General features: G+C 32.9%; 4 protein-coding genes across 7 annotated transcripts; 2 read left to right on the forward strand and 2 right to left on the reverse strand.

Annotated features, from left to right (window-relative positions):
- Positions 1-147: 147 nt before the first annotated feature.
- Positions 148-2,206, forward strand: LOC106716371. The gene is made up of 2 exons (XM_014509881.2): positions 148-797; positions 1,010-2,206. The coding sequence occupies exons 1-2, from the start codon at positions 297-299 to the stop codon at positions 1,628-1,630; spliced, it is 1,122 nt and encodes a 373-aa protein (XP_014365367.2). The 5' UTR covers positions 148-296; the 3' UTR covers positions 1,631-2,206.
- A 4,980-nt stretch (positions 2,207-7,186) lies between these two features.
- LOC106716385 (protein pygopus) lies at positions 7,187-10,424 on the reverse strand. 4 transcript variants are annotated; one of them, XM_014509902.2, is made up of 4 exons: positions 10,271-10,424; positions 9,867-9,920; positions 8,461-9,747; positions 7,187-8,177 (listed from the first exon to the last, which is right to left on the reverse strand). In XM_014509902.2, exons 2-4 carry the CDS (start codon positions 9,869-9,871, stop codon positions 8,057-8,059), a joined length of 1,413 nt encoding a protein of 470 aa, XP_014365388.2. In that variant the 5' UTR covers positions 9,872-9,920; positions 10,271-10,424; the 3' UTR covers positions 7,187-8,056. The 4 variants fall into 4 exon arrangements, with proteins under 4 accessions (XP_014365388.2, XP_014365383.2, XP_014365387.2 ...); XM_014509897.2 differs by having other exon boundaries at positions 10,175-10,424; XM_014509901.2 differs by having other exon boundaries at positions 7,355-8,177; positions 8,461-9,920; positions 10,278-10,424.
- Positions 10,425-10,718: 294 nt separating this feature from the next.
- Positions 10,719-13,282, forward strand: LOC106716386 (39S ribosomal protein L2, mitochondrial). Its single transcript, XM_045682809.1, has 6 exons — positions 10,719-11,009; positions 11,106-11,218; positions 11,389-11,524; positions 12,185-12,265; positions 12,543-12,674; positions 13,060-13,282. The coding sequence occupies exons 1-6, from the start codon at positions 10,790-10,792 to the stop codon at positions 13,263-13,265; spliced, it is 888 nt and encodes a 295-aa protein (XP_045538765.1). The 5' UTR covers positions 10,719-10,789; the 3' UTR covers positions 13,266-13,282.
- A 227-nt stretch (positions 13,283-13,509) lies between these two features.
- Positions 13,510-19,734, reverse strand: LOC106716350 (ubiquitin-like modifier-activating enzyme ATG7). The gene is made up of 11 exons (XM_045682805.1): positions 19,451-19,734; positions 19,153-19,348; positions 18,384-18,842; positions 18,115-18,224; positions 17,491-17,635; positions 16,993-17,151; positions 16,289-16,477; positions 15,565-15,726; positions 14,854-14,969; positions 14,247-14,532; positions 13,510-13,706 (listed from the first exon to the last, which is right to left on the reverse strand). The coding sequence occupies exons 1-11, from the start codon at positions 19,648-19,650 to the stop codon at positions 13,656-13,658; spliced, it is 2,073 nt and encodes a 690-aa protein (XP_045538761.1). The 5' UTR covers positions 19,651-19,734; the 3' UTR covers positions 13,510-13,655.
- Positions 19,735-19,801: the final 67 nt, after the last annotated feature.

Below are 19,801 nucleotides of genomic sequence, written 5' to 3' on the forward strand. Positions count from 1 at the left end.
AATAAAATTATGTACACCACTACAAAACTACAAAGTTAGAGTTAAGTAACACAAAGAATCATTTCTTGGATTCTACTGCATTTATATTAATTAATACTTAACCAAAATAATATTATAACAACCATAATACATAGAAAAAACAGATATTCTATTATATTACACCATCGTTCAGTAGTATGTAGTGCTTGTTTTTAATTAAGCACTTGTCAAATGAATCATATGTTTGGAGTAATTAACTATGTCAATGTTTGTTTACTAATGACAGTTTCAAAAAGTGAATTCTAGTTTTTTTTAATATGAATATTCCAACAAGTGCTGGAAAGTCTCCGTGTAAGCGACAGGAAAATGGCGACCAAACAATGGAATCTGAACGCCCACTTAAAAAGGCTCGTTTTGCGTGGCAAGTCAAAGGAAAATATCATTTGAGGAATGAAACTTCGGAGAATATTACCTTTAGATCCGATGATTTGGGACAAGCCGGTTCATCGTCAGGAAATGTTTCATCAGATCTTGTTGGAAATACCGAACAGAATTTAGAAATCCTCGGGGATTATTTGTTGAAGCAGGACTTTAACACGTTAGATTCTGTTATAACAGACAACGATAAAACTTTACCGAACACGAACACGTCCAATGACAAACTGGAGTATCCTTTATACGTTAGCTCTTATAGTCGAGGGTCCAGCAGTAGTTCTAGGATATCAAGTGATAGATCATATTCAGCATTACCCGTGTCAATGGTTCTGTCACCAAGCTACACAGAAGATCAATGCATAGCAAGGTGGCAAGCAAGACAGGTATAGCAGTTTTTTAAATTATGAAAATCAAATAATATTTACCATTGAATGTAAGGCTGTAGCCTAAAATATTATTTTTTAAATTAAAATTCACCTCCATAGTGCAAAATAATCAAGACAATTATCGTAATGTTGACTGGGGACCTAATTTGATTTAAACTCATACATGGTTGTAGAGTATGAGAATTCATTTGTTATTTATTAATTTTCAGATGGCCAAAGGTTTTGTTGACAACACAATCAACCGTGTTTTAGATTCCTGGCTTGTGGCGCCATTACCAGCTGAGATGGACAACAATAGATTCCTAGCATTGGATGTTGCTGAATTTATAAATAATTTACCAGGTGATAATACTGTTGAAAATGAGGGTATTTTGATGGCAATATCAGCACATGGACTACAGAACACTTCAACATCTAGTGGTTCTAAAAATAGTGAGTCAGACCAAAGTGAAATTTTGAACCAGAAAAATGAATGTATGACCCCACCAAGCAGTCCAATACAATCTGATGATGATACAACACATGAAACCTTCACTACAGATGACCATATAGATAGTAATTCAAGTAATTTAGACATGACATGGTCATACTCCGATGACACAATGAGAAAAAATGTCAACAATCTAACACAATTAGCTTTACTACCAGACACAAATCCACAATACCAGTATTTTAATGAGACTGATAATCTCCAAGCTGCCAACATAGATTATGATAATATTAGGTCAAGTGATAGTAATTTTGACAATCAACTAGACTTTCTAGATGCTGCCGTATCATTTGCAATACAAAATAAAGGTTTGACATCATACGGAACTGATTATGGTTAAACATTATTACATTCCTTATATTTATAGAGAATACTAGCACAAAATAGCAAATAGGCAAAGGTAGGGGACTGAGACTAGATGTACAGGACTAATTCAAACCTTAACCAGAAGAATAGCAAGAAATATTTGGATTTTAGAAAGAAATAGATTTGAGGTCACAGAAAAGTTAAGTCTGTGATTACTAAGTTATTTTTTAATGCTTAATAAATAAATTTTATAGCTTTTGAAACAAAATAAAGCAATGTACTATAGAGTTGTATACCTAACTTGTAATTAGAGAAGGAAAAGTGAGTAGTGCATTAGGTAATATATATTCAGGCATAGATATACAACATATAGATGGAGTGTTTCATTCAAGTTTGATATTTAATCAAGTTTTGAATGACAACACTGAGGAAATGGGGATTTACCCGAACAAAAGAGTGCTCTGGTAGGTTATATGTTATATATCTAAGTATTTAGCTTTATAAGTTGAATATAGAACATTACCATACAGTCATATAGTTAGAAGGTTAGGCACTGTACTTTAATACTGAAATTCTATGTATAGTCCATACAAATTAACTTGAGACTAATGGAATGACCCCCCTTTCGACTCCCACACTGGACTTGCACTCTCGGTATATATAAAATATTTGGAAAGGCAACAATTTATCACTAATTAATCAATCCAAAGTTATTTCGTACAGGACATAATATCTCCTAAACTTTGTGCTTATTTGTCTTTCCCTCCAAAATACTATTCTAAAAAAACATAATATGTTACCGATGACTGAGACATTGAACAGTATTTTATATTTCGAGTTTTTTATTGGTATAACAGTACATATGTTAAAAAAAACATTTTTTTTACTTTTGTAAACTGCAATATACTTTAAGGTTTTTATGAATTAATATTTTATATTTCTTTGTTCATAGTCTATTAATTTCTTATCAATGGAGGTAATAATCAACAGTATTGTAATATTAGGATATAAATAAAAAAAAGTATATTTTAAAACATGAGATAATATTGTAACTAATTAAAAACGCCTCACTTATAATTACTTGGCTATTGGCACTGACTTGTTTCAAACTTGTTAACTTTAGAAAGAGTGAGACATTTTTTAATTAGTTTTAAAAGCATATTTGTTTGTAATTAATAGATATTAAGCATATTGGAATATTGTAGATGTAAGAAACCTTCCTATTTTAACACTTAGGTATTTTGCAGCTAGTGTTTCATCTCGCGTACTGTTTTATTAGATGCCGTATAAGGATGTTAAAAATGTGATATTAAAATGAAATTATCTCAAATGAATAACTAAATTTAAATGAAAAAGTACAAAATGTTTTAAATTATGCCCATATCAAAATGACTGAGTGTTTTTGTTTAACAATTTTTGCTACTTTTTATGTAGTTTCATTAGAAATAATATTAAAAAATGTTTTATTGTGCAATTTGTAAGAAATCTTTGTATTGTAAATGCTATATTCCATTGTAGCTGTAAATTGTATGCCATTATGACGTTACTGTCAATAAAATGATACTCTATCTATTGAGTGAGCATTCATTTTACGACTCCATATTTTGAAGTACAGTCGGCTCTGTTCGCGGTGTGCAATTTACAATAAAATTGTCACAACGAACTTAAACCACACCACTGCTACATTTGTCGTTCCTCAGACCTAGATGCCAAAAGGACAGTGAATAAAGGTTTAAAATAAAATGTCTCAATAACAATTTTATTATTGCTTGTTATTCACATTAGGTAATACAAAATAAACTATGCACAAATTTAAGACCACACCGATGTCATTTCATTTCATGCATCATTTTTTGCAAGACAAATGTAACAAGTGAAATAATGTACAGTCAGCGGCATTATTCTGATTGTGATGAAACTTGACACTCCAATTCGGCTATAATTACAACAATGGCCGCATGATCTAGATTAATTGCATTAAAAGTACTGTACAATTATGTTTTAATTATATTTAGCTCCATTATAAATATATTTACACAATATTAATAAACTATTTTCTCTCATTAGCGAATTTTCTAAGATAAATTTGTTCTGCATAAATAATCTGCAGAAATACAAAATGTAAGTATTTCTTATTGCCTTAACTAATTTTAAAAGTATGTATTTATCAAATTCATATTCACACAAGTACATTCAGCTGCATAAAACATTTACAAAAATTCATAAACATGCATACTCCTTCCGTTTCAAAAATATGTATGCACTGCACTATACCGCATGAGTAGCTGCTATTGATGAATACGAATACTTATATTTGAAACCGAAGGCGTATACAAGTTTCTAAGATTTTGTAAATGTATAAATATTTATGCGGCTGACTGTACATAACTATTTTTTGCAGTCGACAATGAAGTCAGAACATTTTCTAATGACAAAAAAAATTCAATACATTCGGTAAAAAAAGTGTTAAAAATCATAAATAAAAAAAATTGATTAGGCACTAGTTAATTCACGTGAAAATCATAGTTATATAATTGAATAATTATTACAATTTAAAACAAACACATAAAAAGAAAATGACATGAAAAAAAACTTTTAGAATAGATTTACACTGGTCATTTGAATGGGACGGGAAACATTCGGTATGGGAAAAGACAAACTCTAGCCATAAACTGTCCGTTATATAAACCTGTTGTGCAATATTTAATATTTGTTCATATCTACATGTAATTACAACGTTGACTTAATATAGATCTATTAATCTTATTGCTAATCTTACAGGCACTTTATACTGCTATTTAAAAATCTCAATATAGAAATAGTGTTTACAAATTATAAAAGACATTAACACCGTTAGATTGTAAGGTCCGTTTCATTAATATAAAAACATGTTATTGCTCTCTTTGCCAATGAGACATTTTTTTTTATATATTTATGTTTCGGAAGTGTGAATTCAACGGAGACTTAAGTTTTAAAATAAATTAAGTACAAATTATTGTATTTAAAGTCATTCAAGTACATAGACAGAATTAACAGAATTTTCTCTACCGAAACAAAAAGGACGAGAGGTTTGACATCATATCTTTCTGCAAGTTGTAATAGCAGATGTGACTCACATTAGAAAAATGAAAGTCATACAGGTGTATTGAAAATCAACATACATAAAATCTATTAGATTTCTGATGACTGATGACTAAAGTTTTTGGGGTAGATATTTTGAAAAGAGGACTATTATGTTATTTGCATAGACACCAACATTTATATTTTTCTTGATGTCAATGCTGAATTTATTTTTGTAAAACGATAAATTTAGAGATGTTATTCTATGCAAGTATTTATTTTAGTGGCTCATGGGTTAGGCACTTGATTTGTAATGGTCCTGGGTTGGAATCCCGGCAAAACCAATGTGTTCTTCGATTTACATATGTACATTTATCCGACGTCCATACGAAAACATCGTGTTACAACCTGCACATATCTGAGTAGAAATTCAAAGATACGTGTGAATTTAACTAACCCGCACTGAGCCAGCGTAATAGTTCGCTATGGCCTTGTCATTAAGCTCCGAGTCCCTCGGTGGGGACGTATAGTGAGCTGATGGTCAACGAATGTATTAATTTAATTTAACATAGTTTAAATTTAGGCTAAAATGTTATAACAGGGCAGTGTTTAAATTGATGTATTACAAAAATTGGGTCTACACAAAATTAAAGGTATTTCAACATTTTTCAATGAATCTTAAAAGCCTCTAATGTCAATATTTTGACCTCTCCGACGATAAGAGTTACATTTTATATGAATCCATGTAAGATGTAACCTTATTGGTATGAGGGATCGAATTGTGTTTAACTTGCGTGCCTACGACGAATACACATTTATATTAATTTCACAAAATACGTCACAACCGTATATACCAATGTCTTCAGACAATTTTGCAGTGAAATTCCACTTGCGAAAAATCTGTACAAAAACACATTTGTTATTTATTCCAAAGAGAATTAGGGGCATGTTTTTGTATAAATATTTATGCAGTGGAAATACACCGTTATTTGAAATTAAATTGAAGAAACATGGACGTGTTTAATAGCCAAATAACATCAATGTTATTTGTATATCATGTTAGTAGTAAAATTGCTATGATTTCTGTTTTGTTTATTATTTCTATAATCTAATTTGCGCGGTAAAAAAAGTCACAACAAAGATACTTAATAAGCAGTAGAAATAAAAGTTGACTACCGCAAATTAGAAATTAAAAGTTATTGTGTGGATTTCTTAATAGAGTTTTATATTCCCGATTTCTGTTGCTTTTATTCGGTTGTCAAATATTTAAAAGAGGCCATCATTATAATATAATCTCAAATATTCTAGAATCTATACGAATATATACAATTAAATCTATACACGTTTATATTGTTAGAAAAATTGACAAACACCGTTACACTCTTATAGTTAGCAAAGCGTATGGATTCGTTCTTATTTATATTACAAAAACACTAATTAGACGCAAACTAGGGCACCGAAACATAAGTACATTATAGCGAACGATCTCGTGACGTATCGCAAACATTTTATCAGATAATTTGAGCAAATATTACGAAGATTTTGTGCACATAAATCGATTAAATTTCGTTGATAAAATAATATACGATTTCCCTGCTAACGTTATATTGCTCGAAAACTGTTAGTACCCGGATCTTGAGTTAGTACATCTAGCTCTTGTACTCTACGCGCAGGGCCGGCGTTAGGATAGGGCACGGTTGGACCGCCCTGGGCGTTGGACAGAAAGAGGCGCCACAGTTTTGCAAATTACACAGTTTCACTTTACTCTCTTACTTTTATTACTCTGTTTACGGTAAAAAATGAGCGCGCTGTCTCGCCTAGAGCTAGAAGAGTTTAAACCGTTATTGCCTATGCGCTAAATCAAATGCCAGATATGCATATATAATGCATATGCTTAACTCTATTGCTAAGTAATCTCGTTTTCCAAAACAAAACCAAAATAAAGTGCATAATTATAAGCATGTAAATTTCAAATTATTTGCAGATATTCCTTTCACACTATATATATTCATTTCAGTTTACATATTCAATGAAAGCATGTAGTAGTGGTCGCTTTTTATTGCGTGTGATGTATTTGTGTACAATATTTAGGTCTTCATTTAAAACAGGGACGTACTTAGAGTTGGACTATTAAATTGTTTGTATATGAGTGCGTTACCCTTTATCTCTATTTTCAGGTTATTAACTTTTTACTTTAAAATAATTAAAAATGAAATGTTCTGCGAGAGCTGTCATAGAATATAATATTAGGCCACTTTATTCCAAATTAATAGAATTCATAATTAGATGTTTGCTTAAATTTGTGCTCAATATCTTCGTAATTTGCTCACTTAAATCCATTCAACTGAAAATCACATTTTTTTGTTCTTAGGTTAAAAAAAAATAATTATTAAAATTCAATATGATTTCATATTTAAATATAAAAATCATTTTAAAATATTGTAATAATAATTAGAGAAAAAAAATCTACATTTCTGATGAATTAATCAATAAATTTACATATTTAATTACACTTTTACCATAAGGCGGAAATTTTATGACTAACAGATATTTACAGTATGCACAAATAAAACATAAAGCAATACACAACATGCTCAAAACAGAGAAAGTTACATTACATATTGCTTTGTTTCGTTGCCAGTAATTTTATCTAATATATTGAAAATTGCTTCACCAGATATGTCTGACACAAAAAAAAAACACAACAAAAAATTAAACACGGGCATGAAAAGTAAAAATAAAACATATTTCTATGGGCATATTTGTCAAACACATAAAATGTTTCTGCATTAAAAAAGTCTGTGTCCTTATTTTAAACTAGCAACACTAGACAGTTCATTAAACAAACAAATGTCAACCTTAATCTAATGGCATAAGGTTATACTTCACATGGCATAACTTATGATTCAATTGATTGGTAATAAATAAATTATGAAAATAAAAATAACAGACTAGCTATTACAGACTGTCTGCACATTGTTTCACACAATATTACAATCACAAAATTTATTATTTCAAAATCGATGTAACTAATCATATAAAGAAAGAGAGACACCATCTGGCAACAAGCGGAATTTGGGAGATATTTGTTGTTCCACTCATAAACAGGGTGCGGTAACATTATGGTGTACTTTTTCCCCTTTAAGCTTTTACTATGTCATCTAAAGTGAACTAAAGCAAACATTTCCCCCAAACCGCATTGTGAAAGAAAGACTGTGACCTCTATTATAATGATCAGTTACAACTTCATATCACTCTAAAGCACTGAACAAAATTATTGAAAAAGAATAACAATTCCGTAAAATTAATTTGTCATAGAGTAAAAATAGTCCCTTGTGATGATGCGAGCACTGGCTCATATAAGTGGCAGGAAGGCTGGTGGGTTTACATTGGCAAATCGCTATGGCTTAAATTTTACCAATGGTATATTTTTTGAATGCAGACACTTGTCACATACCCACTCTGCGTAAACTTCCGCTGTCAAGAGTTGAAACGCTGGCTCCGTTAAGCCCGTACAACCTCTGAAAATGTTAATGGAATTTATAAGAGCCTAATTTCTAAACTTACATTTCCTCATTTGTTTCTAACGACTCGACCCAACTTTAATAGAATTAATAAAAAATATGACCTTGGTTACTCACAGATGGAAAGGATAGAGCTTTCTATTGTTTAAAAGGTTTTTAAATTAGTTTAGTAGTTTTTGAGTTAATGTGAAAATCAAATCTGATTTGTTAATTATATGATTACAGTCTTCATAGTTTCTACAACCATAGAGATAATAAATTCAAACAAAAAATATCTCACCTGTGAAACCAAAAGTTGCATCCTGATTCACATAATATTGCTTGATCATTATCATGTACCTCTTTATGGCAAACTCCACAAGGATATATTGGTGGTGCATTGGGGTTCTGAGGGTTAAATACCATGGGTTGATCTGGAGGATATACTTTTCCTGCACTTACTGGCATAGGCTTAGGCCCAAACATGCCCATATTTTGGCCCATTGGACCTTGCCCTCCAGGACCACCCATAGACATCCCACTCATGCCACCTAGAGGCCCACAGTTACCCATATTACCTGGACCTGGACCCATACCCATAGAACCACTGTTTCCCATACTCATTGGGCCTCCATGACCCATGTGGCTGCTGTTATATGGAGGTCCAGGGCCCATTGATGTCATGGGTCCATTGTTGCCCATTGGTCCACCTCCCATTCCTGACCCCATTGGACTGCCATGTCTCATAGGACCACAGTGTGTGGGTCCCATTCCTCCAGATTGCATTGGACTTGGTGACATTATAGAACTGGTAGGTCCCATGGAACCATTTGAGCAGTTAGGTCCCATTGGTCCATTCATTCTTGAAACATTCATACCAGGCCCTCCTCCACCCATTGGTCCATTCATTGATCCAGCACCGAGAGGACTGTGCATCGGTGGCCCCATAGGACTGTTACCCATGTGACTGCCTGCCATAGAACCCATATTCATAGGGCTTCCCATTGGACCAGATGACATAGGAGAACCCATAGGCATTGAATTCATTGGACTCATTGGACTTCCCATGGATCTTGATGGTCCCATCACCGGCCCCATACTATGATTACTCATTCCCATATTTGGCCCTCCCATTGGAGACATACCACCCATATGCCCCATGGGGCTCATATTACCCATAGGACTAATTCCTCCTCTAGGGGGCATTTGTTGATTCATAGGACTCATATTATGTGGAAGGGGACTCATGTGCCTCATAGGTGGACCACCCATGTTGTGCATGGGGCCCATCATACCCATTGGTCCATTTTGGCTCATCATGGGACCATTTTGACTCATCATTGGGCCATTGTGTGAAACCGTTGATGGGGAATCATCAAAAGGATTAGATGCCACAATAGTATCCCCATATCCAGTTAGTGGTGGTGGTAATAAATCTTGAGCGGTAGGTGGCGGTTGAGGAGTTAAAGCATTATTTGCATTTGATGTTTTTCTCCTCTTTTTGGGATTGCTTGGTGCTGGAGCGGGTGGGGTAGGAGTATCCATAGGTGGCTTGAAATCCGAAGGCCCTAATCCTGGCCCTGACATCCTGTAAGAAGGCATTCCTGCCAGATTATGACTCATTTTGTGTTTATTCTGAATCGCGTCGTTCAATCATCATTACAAATATATCTTATTATTTAAAAAAAGGATCCACATATAAGGCACCTCATTGTTTCGGGGAAGCGTAAATACGTGCCGGAAGACTGGTTGCGTCTATATCTGTAACAAAAATATTACTGTATTTCGTGCATTTTTACAAGAAATTGGCACATATTTTGTTGAACATATTTACAAATTATGATTCTGTTGTTGTACATGACATAAAATAGGAATAATTTCAAATGTTATTCGAAGAAACAGTAACCAGTCTTTTAATTTGTAATAAAAAAACAGAAAAGCCTCTTTTTAAAGATAAAGAACAATATTAAAAGGTGAATTGTAATTGGCAAACGTAGTATTTAAATATAGCTTACTGCATTATCAATTCAGGATCAGAATAAGTGATTATTTTTTGTCCTCGTCCAGACCCCAAGGCGTGCAGCATATGACAAATACCAAAAGTAAATCACCTCTCACATTAAGATTTTGTCATCCGTTTAAGGTCCATTGATGTACTTCTATTTTATTATACATGAAGATCACTAATAACAAGAAATATCAACATATTGCAAGCATTTTTATTTACGACTCACGATAGTCCAAACAACACACGCCACATTCACGATGTATTTTTAGCAGATAATTACCGCTAGGGGTCGTCGCTTGTCATTTAAATTTTTTTTGAGGCAACGATACTCGTTTTCTGCCGACTTTTGATGATTTCAACAATTTTATTATTTGAGAAGTTTTAGTTTGTAGATTTTTAATTAATGTGACTTTTATGTTTCAACCATACGTTACTATTATAAATAAGTTTTATACATTTGCGATTCAGGATTTATGAATTCTGGCAATTTTGATAATTAGTTATTATTGTGATAATTTCAAAGACAAGAACTTATTTGACATTTATTAGGTTATAATTTTCTTCAAACATAATTTAAAATTATAAGGATAAGCAATAAATGTTTCAATTATAAAAGAACAGAATGGCGTTAAATAAGCTATTTACAGGCTTAACACTTACGTCCACCTCAATAGCAAGAAGAACAATACAAACATCATGTTATAATTTTGCAAGTAAACCTAATATCGAAAAACCAAAACCTGGATTTGGTAAAAGTTACAGAAGAATAGTTCATTTTCCTGAAGAATATACTGTAAAACCTTTAAACGTTACAAATCTTGCAGGAAGAGATCCCGTGACTGGTATTTTTCCTTGTTAATATATTTGATGTGACTATAAATTAAAAAACCTGTACATAAAACAACATATACTTATTTTTGGTGTAACGCTTGTTTCAGGAAGATTAGTCGCAAAAGGTATAGGAGGAGGTATAAAACATAAATATCATTGGATAGATTGGTACAGAAAGGGGCCCACTGAGGGACCACCACAGGAAGAGAAAGTCATACAAGTATAGTATTATGTTATAGGACATTTTCTTATTATACAAGTAATCGTAAAAAGTTATTTTCATTCATTCATTGACATTATCAAAATACCTTTAATATATTTTTTTTGCATATATTAGTAATTTTTTGACCCCATACAATTGCCATATACCAAGAAGACTGATAATTTCAGATAATGGAAGATGGATGCAGAACTTCTCATATAGCTCTAGTGGCAGTTGGAGATAAACTCAAATACATACTTGCTACAGAGAACATGAAGGCGGGTGATATTATAAAGACTTCATGCCACTTACCAAGAATACCAGGTAAAATCAAGTTATTAAATAAGTATATTAATGTTATTGTAAACCAAAACTGCGATTGTATCTGTGAATGATTGTATTTGGCCAACTAATCAGCCCCTTAGATAAAGTGTCTGCTATTATCTAATGAACCTATGAATACTACTAAATAAGGGATGGCAAACCTTTGAAACTTTAACCGTACATCATCAAAATGCCATTTTTCTTAAAAAGTTTTGCTTTATTATTTTTGGAAACATTCCATATCATAGTTATCACTTGCATCTCATATAATAACTAACTCATCTTTTTTCATCTATATATATAAAAGAGTTGTGTTAGTTACAACCTAAGATCGGTCAAACTGATTTAGCTGAAAATTGATAGGGAGGTAGCTTAGAACTAGGAGACGGACATAGGAACTTTTTTATCTTGTGTGCATTTTTATTATTCCGCACGGACGAAGTCGCGGGTAAAAGCTAGTAATACATAATGAATTTTTCTGTGATCATTGATAATTGCATGCATTGGTTCAACATTCTTTGTACTTCCCCATTGTCATTAATGATAGAAGTAAGTTAACACATTACTCTCCAGTGCCACCAACTTGCCCTACATGTTCATTTTTAATATGTCCAAGGATCTTAATATGTTTTTTTTTATTAATTTCATGTTTTGTTACAGTTAAAGCTAATGAAGGTGATGCATATCCACTAGGTGCATTGCCTACTGGTACATTGGTGCATTGCATTGAAAAGGAACCAGGTATTTCGACTTAAGCTTGTTTTATTTTTGAACACCATAAAGACATTTAGAGTAAAGACACTTAATGGTTTTTTCTCATAGTAACCGCATGTTAATAAATTTATTTTTTCAATCTGAAAATCCCAAGCAACATAAAAAGATTTAGAGATTCTAAAAAAAATATTTTGTTATAATTTTGAATCATAGTCCTGAAATATACTTTTTTACATTTGGTATGACAACACTGTTAAAATAAAAAACGTCGTCAGTATATTTATGTTTACTTTTATGTTGCCAGGTATGGGTGGTCTGTATATTCATGCGGCAGGAACATTTGGAACTATATTGAGGAAGCAAGATGAACGTATCATTGTTCAGATGCCTTCCAAGAGATTGTTCAGTTTTGATCAACATTGTATGGCCGTTGTTGGTAAGAATTAATGTCTAAACAATACAATAACATATAATGGAAGGAATCTGTTCAAGAGGATAGTGATTTTACAATATATACCTTTAGGAGATTTTACAATATACAGTCATATATATGTGTCATTGTCTGTTCTCGATGGATGAACTCCATAAGCGAGAAAGTCAAGTTAGAGAAACTTCTATAAGCGAGAAATATAAGATCCCTTGGACTCTCGCTTATCCATAATCAACATTTACGTTATTCAGAAGCAGAAATAATTCTGTTATCCTTTATTTTTTTAATCATATTTTGTGCAATTCAACTACTGTATTATTTTCTTTCTTAGTAATATGTCTACTATTTTATTGGTTTAACTTAAATAACTATAATATTATTTAAATTTTAGGACGTTTATCCAACGTGGATCATGGTGACACACCAATAGGCTCCCCGCAAAGGAACAGATGGCTCGGCAACCGTCCCCGCTCTGGTCTATGGAAGAGGAAAGACGGTCGACACGGAAGGAAAATAAAACCACCGAAGCCGATTAAAGAGATTTCTTTGTCAAACAAGAAGCAGTTGAAAGCAATAACACTTAGTATGTGCCCTTAATATTTTCACAATTAATGTAGTAAATATAGTGTTCTTCAAATAAATTTAGTTTTTTTTCTTTTTACTTTACACAGAAGAGAAGAATTTTTATTTTATTTTTATTACATTAAAACAAACATCTTTTATTTAACATATCACAGAAATAAAGAATAAATTCAATATACAATTTTATATCCATAATGCTCTACATAAATATTTATTTAAAAAAATATTTTTTTGGATTTTTTAACAAACTTTTCCCTATAATGTAGCAACTCGCAAAGTTACGGAAAGCTTAGTTACGTGAAAATGCTCTAAAACTTGTAAGCTTTTTCTTCATATAATTCATCTAACAATAGCTGCGTTATAATGCAAGATAAAATATTATTATTACTTTTACATAAATTGAGATCATTCATTGTCGATATTTTCTTGATCTTCATCGTCAGAAAATGCCAGCATCTATAAAAAAAATATTCCATTCCTGATTTATCAACATACATAATTGTTAGTCCTTTGTTAGATGCGTGTCCTATATATAAGGGCCAAAGTAACAAATTGATTTTTACTTTTTTGTGTTAAAAGCTACCTTTTAGTCCAATTAACATGCACTAAACAAAATACACATTTACACCTGTAAATATTATTTTTTTGCTCTAAAAAGGCCTATGCGGCATTTTCCTATATGGTAGTAACTTTGAAAGCCTCTCCTGAAAAGTTGTCAATTTGCACATTGGGCCTTATTTGTAGGAGCCATCGAGTTATAGATTTAATACAGTCGCAACTCAATAAGGGAGAAGCCTCTATAAGCGAGAGTCATTGTCCAGTACTGACAGACAAACTCTGTTAGAGAGAAACTTCCTTAAGCGAGATATATCTCGAGATCCCTTCGGACTCACGCTTATCCAGGTTTGATTGTATTACATATATCGTCATAAAAGTGATTTCTGTCTACCCCAGTATTAGTAGCACTTGTGATTTAATAAAAAAAAAACTACTTACATCACTCATTTCAGCACTTTTATGTAATTCCTCCAATCCAGTAATCCTTTCCAAATGTTTCCCGCTTTCGAATACTTTTAATAAGAATTCAGTTCCCTTGTCTTTGTAAGTGTTCAATACTACATCAGAGCAAGCGATACATTGCTTGAATTTAGCACAAGTCGGTAAAACAGACTGGTAAGAATGTAAAAAGCCTCGAATGGAATGTGGTATTGATCCTAAAACACCATCGTCCCCAGAATCTATCTCTTTGTTATCCGGATTGTAAACAGCTGGTGCTTCCACACTAAAAAAGTAGAGTTAATTATAAAATTAGATAAACAACTATTATTATCATATGGTTGCTAATGCCAACTTATGATTTATATTACTAGTCGATTAATGATTATTTAAGCAGGCCCTTAGTGTAGATATAGTATGAGAAATAGATTATTTTATTGAGTATTAAATATCTAAGTGTAGCAATAATCACTGAAAAAAATAATAACATTATTTTTCTAAGTGAAACTCTTACTATAAAATCAATATTGCCCTTGGTTTCTCCAATTTCTACGTATTACTTTCGTTTACTTGGAAAATTGCTCATCTTAGAAGTGGTACTACATACCCCAGAGGATGTTGCAACAAAGCAGCCAACATCTCAACAGCGAGGGCGCCCGCAATGGCGGCCACTCCCGGCCGCGTCACTGTGCACTGCTGGTCGAGCGTGCGCTCTGCAAACGTCTGCGAAACATGTTGATATACACAGTACTCATCATCATCATCAGCCTGAATAGGTCTTCCACAGTATGTCCTTAGACTTCAACAACCAACTTCTGGTTCCCTTCCAAGGTCTTCATTCCCGGATTTTCTTCCTCAAGCTAACGCCGCCGACCAGACAAAAGTGACCTGCCCGTTACCACTTCAGATTGATTTTGAGATCTATATCGTCTAGTTTAGCTTTTCGTCAATTTTCCTGCCGTATTTTATCTTTTAGAGAAACACCGAGAATAGTTCTCTATTCAATGAAGTCAGTATCCAGATTTCAGCGCTATGAGACATTGTGGGGAGGACGCACTAATGGAAGACCTTCGTGTTTACGTATTGAAGTATTTGCGAGCTAAACTATTGATTTTCGTTAATTGATCACCGGTGATCACTGTGTGAAACAGTTGTGATGAAGAATATAAACAAGTTTATATGGTTAGATTTTAAATAAAAACAATATACGCCGTTGAAGATATGTCAAACAAGTTGTTTTTTTGATATAGTGTCGCACCAAGCTGAAATAAATAAAGAAATCACGAAAAATTGAGAATGGGAAGTATTATTGTCTTACGTTGCCAGGTGCGGTGACGTCATTACAGAAGTAGCACCCCAGCCGGCCGCCGGGCACTGTCGCTGCACGTAGGCCTTCGCCCTCCGCGTCTGCAGCATTCAGCCCCACGCCATGCCGCATCACTAGGTAGCTGTCAAATCCTAGAGCCGCGTTTATCACTATCTACAATAACAAGTCAAACTAGTAATAAAAGAATTGTTTATTCATAAAAAAAAACAATAACCACAAATGACTATAGCTTTTTAACACAACTTAGAAAAATACGAATGTCACATTAGGTTTAGCACTAAGGGAAGTAATATATTTGAAGCGTACGTACAGTCGTGGAAATCCGCGGTGTTCCACTTCCCTGTTCCACACAAAAATTTCCTAGTTCCTTGCAACGAGACAAACTCCGCCTCTTCTTACAAGTAACCAATTAGGTAGCAGTGAATTCTACAACCGAAGTGACCACCACCACTGACTGATCTTTTTTCGTACAGACACATTTAAAAGCGTCGTCTCAATGTGTACAAAAATTCACATAACTGTAGCTTTTAAGGTGGAACACCGACAGATTCCCCCATTGTACATATGTGGGTTCCCTTATAAGTGTAAAAGCTTGTAGCATAAACAACTAAACAGATCTATAGATGTGATTCGTTTCTTATTCGCCAGAGTGTCTTAGGTCATACATGAAGTTTTTTTTTTTAACAAAATAGTGTTATTGAAGAATATATGTTACCTTGCTATGTAACGCTGCAATAACAGTAGGCAGCCAACGAGCCTCTCTTGAGTCTAGCAGTAGAAATATAACGTCATGTTCCACAATCGCATCTGTTATCAACTTCACGTTATTGTACATCTCCTCCATCAAATCCTCACCTACAGGGTAACCCGGCATCGGTATATGAGCAAATATACTTTTGCTGTTCTGTAAAAAAACAAACATATTAAATTATTAAAAGGTATGTGTAATATATAGACATGATTTCGCCGAAATGGCGAAGCGACCGCTGCCCATAGACTTTCGCAATTGCAAATGCGTTGCCTACCCTGAATCGACAAAGGAGGAGACATACAAAAAGAGAATATTTAACCTTCCTATGCATCTCCTCCTGTATCGAATCGACCTCCCCCTCCCATTCTTTCCTTATAAGAAAAAGGTGGGAAGGGAAATAAGACTAAAATTAGGCCTCCGGCACCAGCACACGTCTCCGGCTCCACCACACATATAAGTGAAAATGTGTCAATGTGAAATATTTTACATCGTATATGTGGTACCGTTAAGTTTAAAATTCCATCAATTTAAAACCTAGCCAGATATATTATAAGTTGACATATATGTAAACAGAAATTGTCAACTAATTTTGTTACATTAATCAAATTGTCATTTTAAGACAACTTTAAGATTCAACTATTTCTATGTAAAATGTTAATAATACTTACAACTGTGGGTAGAATATTTTTTAAACTATTAGCAGCTGCTTCCGCCTTCTTCTTTCCTCCGTTTAGACAATCCTCATGTGTGTACAAAACTTGTCTTGTAGGATTCGAATATGACACTTTGGCATTATCTACAAATGTTATGTTACGGAATCCCCAAGCCTAAAGAAAAATATATTACTTTAATATGAACACATTTAAATATAATCTATTTCAAATCTATACCAATAATAAACAAATGTAATCTTACCAATATTACAAATGCGAATGTTTTGATGTTTGGATGGATGGATGGATGTTTGTTTGAAAGTATCTCTAAAACAGCTCAACAGATCTTGATGAAATTTGTCATAGATGTAGATCATAGTATGGAAGAACACACTGGCTACTTTTATGTTTTTTTTTATTCCACGCGGACAGAGTTACAGGCGACAGCTAGTATTACATAATGTTACTTCACATTTTTAACAGAATTTCCAATGACATTATTAAATAACATACCAAAAGGTTCCGGGCAACATGACAACCTAAAGTTCCCGCACCAAGTAAGAGACATTTAGTTCTCTTCATCACATCCAAATCAAGATCGGGCACTAATCGCCATTTCATTAACCTCATATTGAGATCAGAAGATGATTCTGCTAATCTGTAATAGTAACATATTTAAATATTTGAATTTCAATCGAGTTGGTTTATTTGGGTCTGTATTACTGAGAGTTTATAAAAACATAGCTGTCTCTATATTTACAAAGAAAATGAGAGGTATGTTCAGTCCTCAGAACCAGGAGCGAAAGTCCAAGGAATCGCGATATTTTTCTTATAGGAGTTTATATATAACCCAAGTTTCCCGTTTATAGAGGTTGTCTATCGTGACTGGACTATGATTTTCACGTATTCAGTTACGACTGAATGTTTTTCTGCAATTTTAGGCAATTAAAACTCATAGCAAATCTTTCTGCAGCCAAATATTTTAAAAATTATTTAAGGCTCTATAATTTTATTACTTGAAATTAATAAAAATATTTTAATACAAACAACAAAAAAATATCTAATTCAGGAATCAGTTTAGGCTAATGAATTAAGATTATTTTAAATTAGAACTTCTAAAAAAAATTTTTATCTTACTTTATAGGATCCATAGATGCAGACATAACAGCTAGTTTTGGACCTAAAGCTCCCTTTTCATTCCTTTCCCAGCCAACCCAACCCACACCTTCACCGCTTGTTTCCGATATCTGGTAGAAAGACATACCTTTGACTTAAATTTAATAGGTTTTAATTCAATAATGAGTAAGTATTTTAAAGTATAAAACTATAATTTATTGAAATTAAAGTGAAAATAAAAAAAAATCTTCAAAGTTACCTATAATACAGACTGTGTAAGAATTAGTTACCTGTGGTATTTTAACATTATAAACTTGACTTTTTTGTAAGCTTCCATTAGCACTGTACCTTAATCCTATTATATTTATCTCTGTATTATATAAATCAGGACAATGGTCCAAAAGAGCGGCTATAAATAACCTCATTGGCCAACCAGGACTTGTACTACAGCTCGGATCGGTAAATGCAAAGTATGTAATAGACAGATCAATATCATTTTTACTTTGCACTTGTTTCTTTGCATCTAAAATCTTTGATAAACAATCAACAGTTACAAAGTCGGTGTTCTTTGTGATTGTAAAGTAATGTCTTTGTGTTAAATCAAGAGCATTAAATCCTTTATTCAGTTGCTCGAGTTGTTGTTCGTTAAAAATTGTTGTAATTAATACTGGTTCATCATTTATGTATACCGTTGGTTGATTGGGACAGGGGAATCCAAACCAGTAATAGTAACGATACTTTTTAAGATCCTGGAAAAAAGTCATTGGCTTTATTATTGATAGAAAGGCATTAATTATAATATTTGAAACCAAATTTGTTCATTTTATAAATATTTTATTTTAATTCCATATGGCCAGGAATAAATGTTCTTGGGGCAGTTCAACAGCCTTTTTTATTATATCACTTAATGTATGCAAAGGAATGTAGTTCCACATTTTTCTGCAATATGATGAGGGTTTTATATTCTTTCTCATTTCCTATAGGTAAACAAAGATATAAATACGTTTCGTAACCCTTGGGTTATGATTAAACAAAATTAGAATCAGTTCGAATACTCACAGAGTAAGAGTAGATAAAGAAATTTATTAAACGACTGGGCTCAGTGATCCAAGCCTTAGATTTAACATTTAACCATACTTCTTCTCCGGCGTTATTAAGTAAAATGCCTTTGTCTGAATGTTTGAAGTCCTCTAATTTATTTACATTGATTAATGTTCCCTTTACATTGATGTAGTGTTGTTCTGTCTCCGGCAACCTTATAATAAAATAATGTTTATCTGATTAATGCATAAATCCTCATTGAGTTATCGACTAGAAAATACATCGTTTAAAACGATTTTTGCAAATACTCCCTTACTTGTTAAAGGATGTTCCATCCACTTCGAACACCGTTCCAACATCTTCTCGGTATGTGTAACGGCCGTAAATATCTTTTTTGGCTTCTTCTAATTTATCAATATTCAATTTAATATCAGTAAAACTGTGCCAAAAAGAGGGATGTACAAAAGATTTGAAAGGTACATATTGTACAACTTTAAGTTCCTTGTTTGTCGACATGATTTAAATCTTTTAAAATGTTATTACAGAAAATATGATTTGATTTGTTTTGATTTGGCACTTGACATTGACAGATAGCAGCCTTTAAACTTGACAGATAACGCCAAAGTTGACATTGGTTTTTTTTTTTTAATTTATTAAGGCATTGGAT

The sequence above is a fragment of the Papilio machaon genome, chromosome 20, assembly GCF_912999745.1.
Source record: "Papilio machaon chromosome 20, ilPapMach1.1, whole genome shotgun sequence".
Lineage (NCBI taxonomy): Eukaryota > Metazoa > Arthropoda > Insecta > Lepidoptera > Papilionidae > Papilio > Papilio machaon.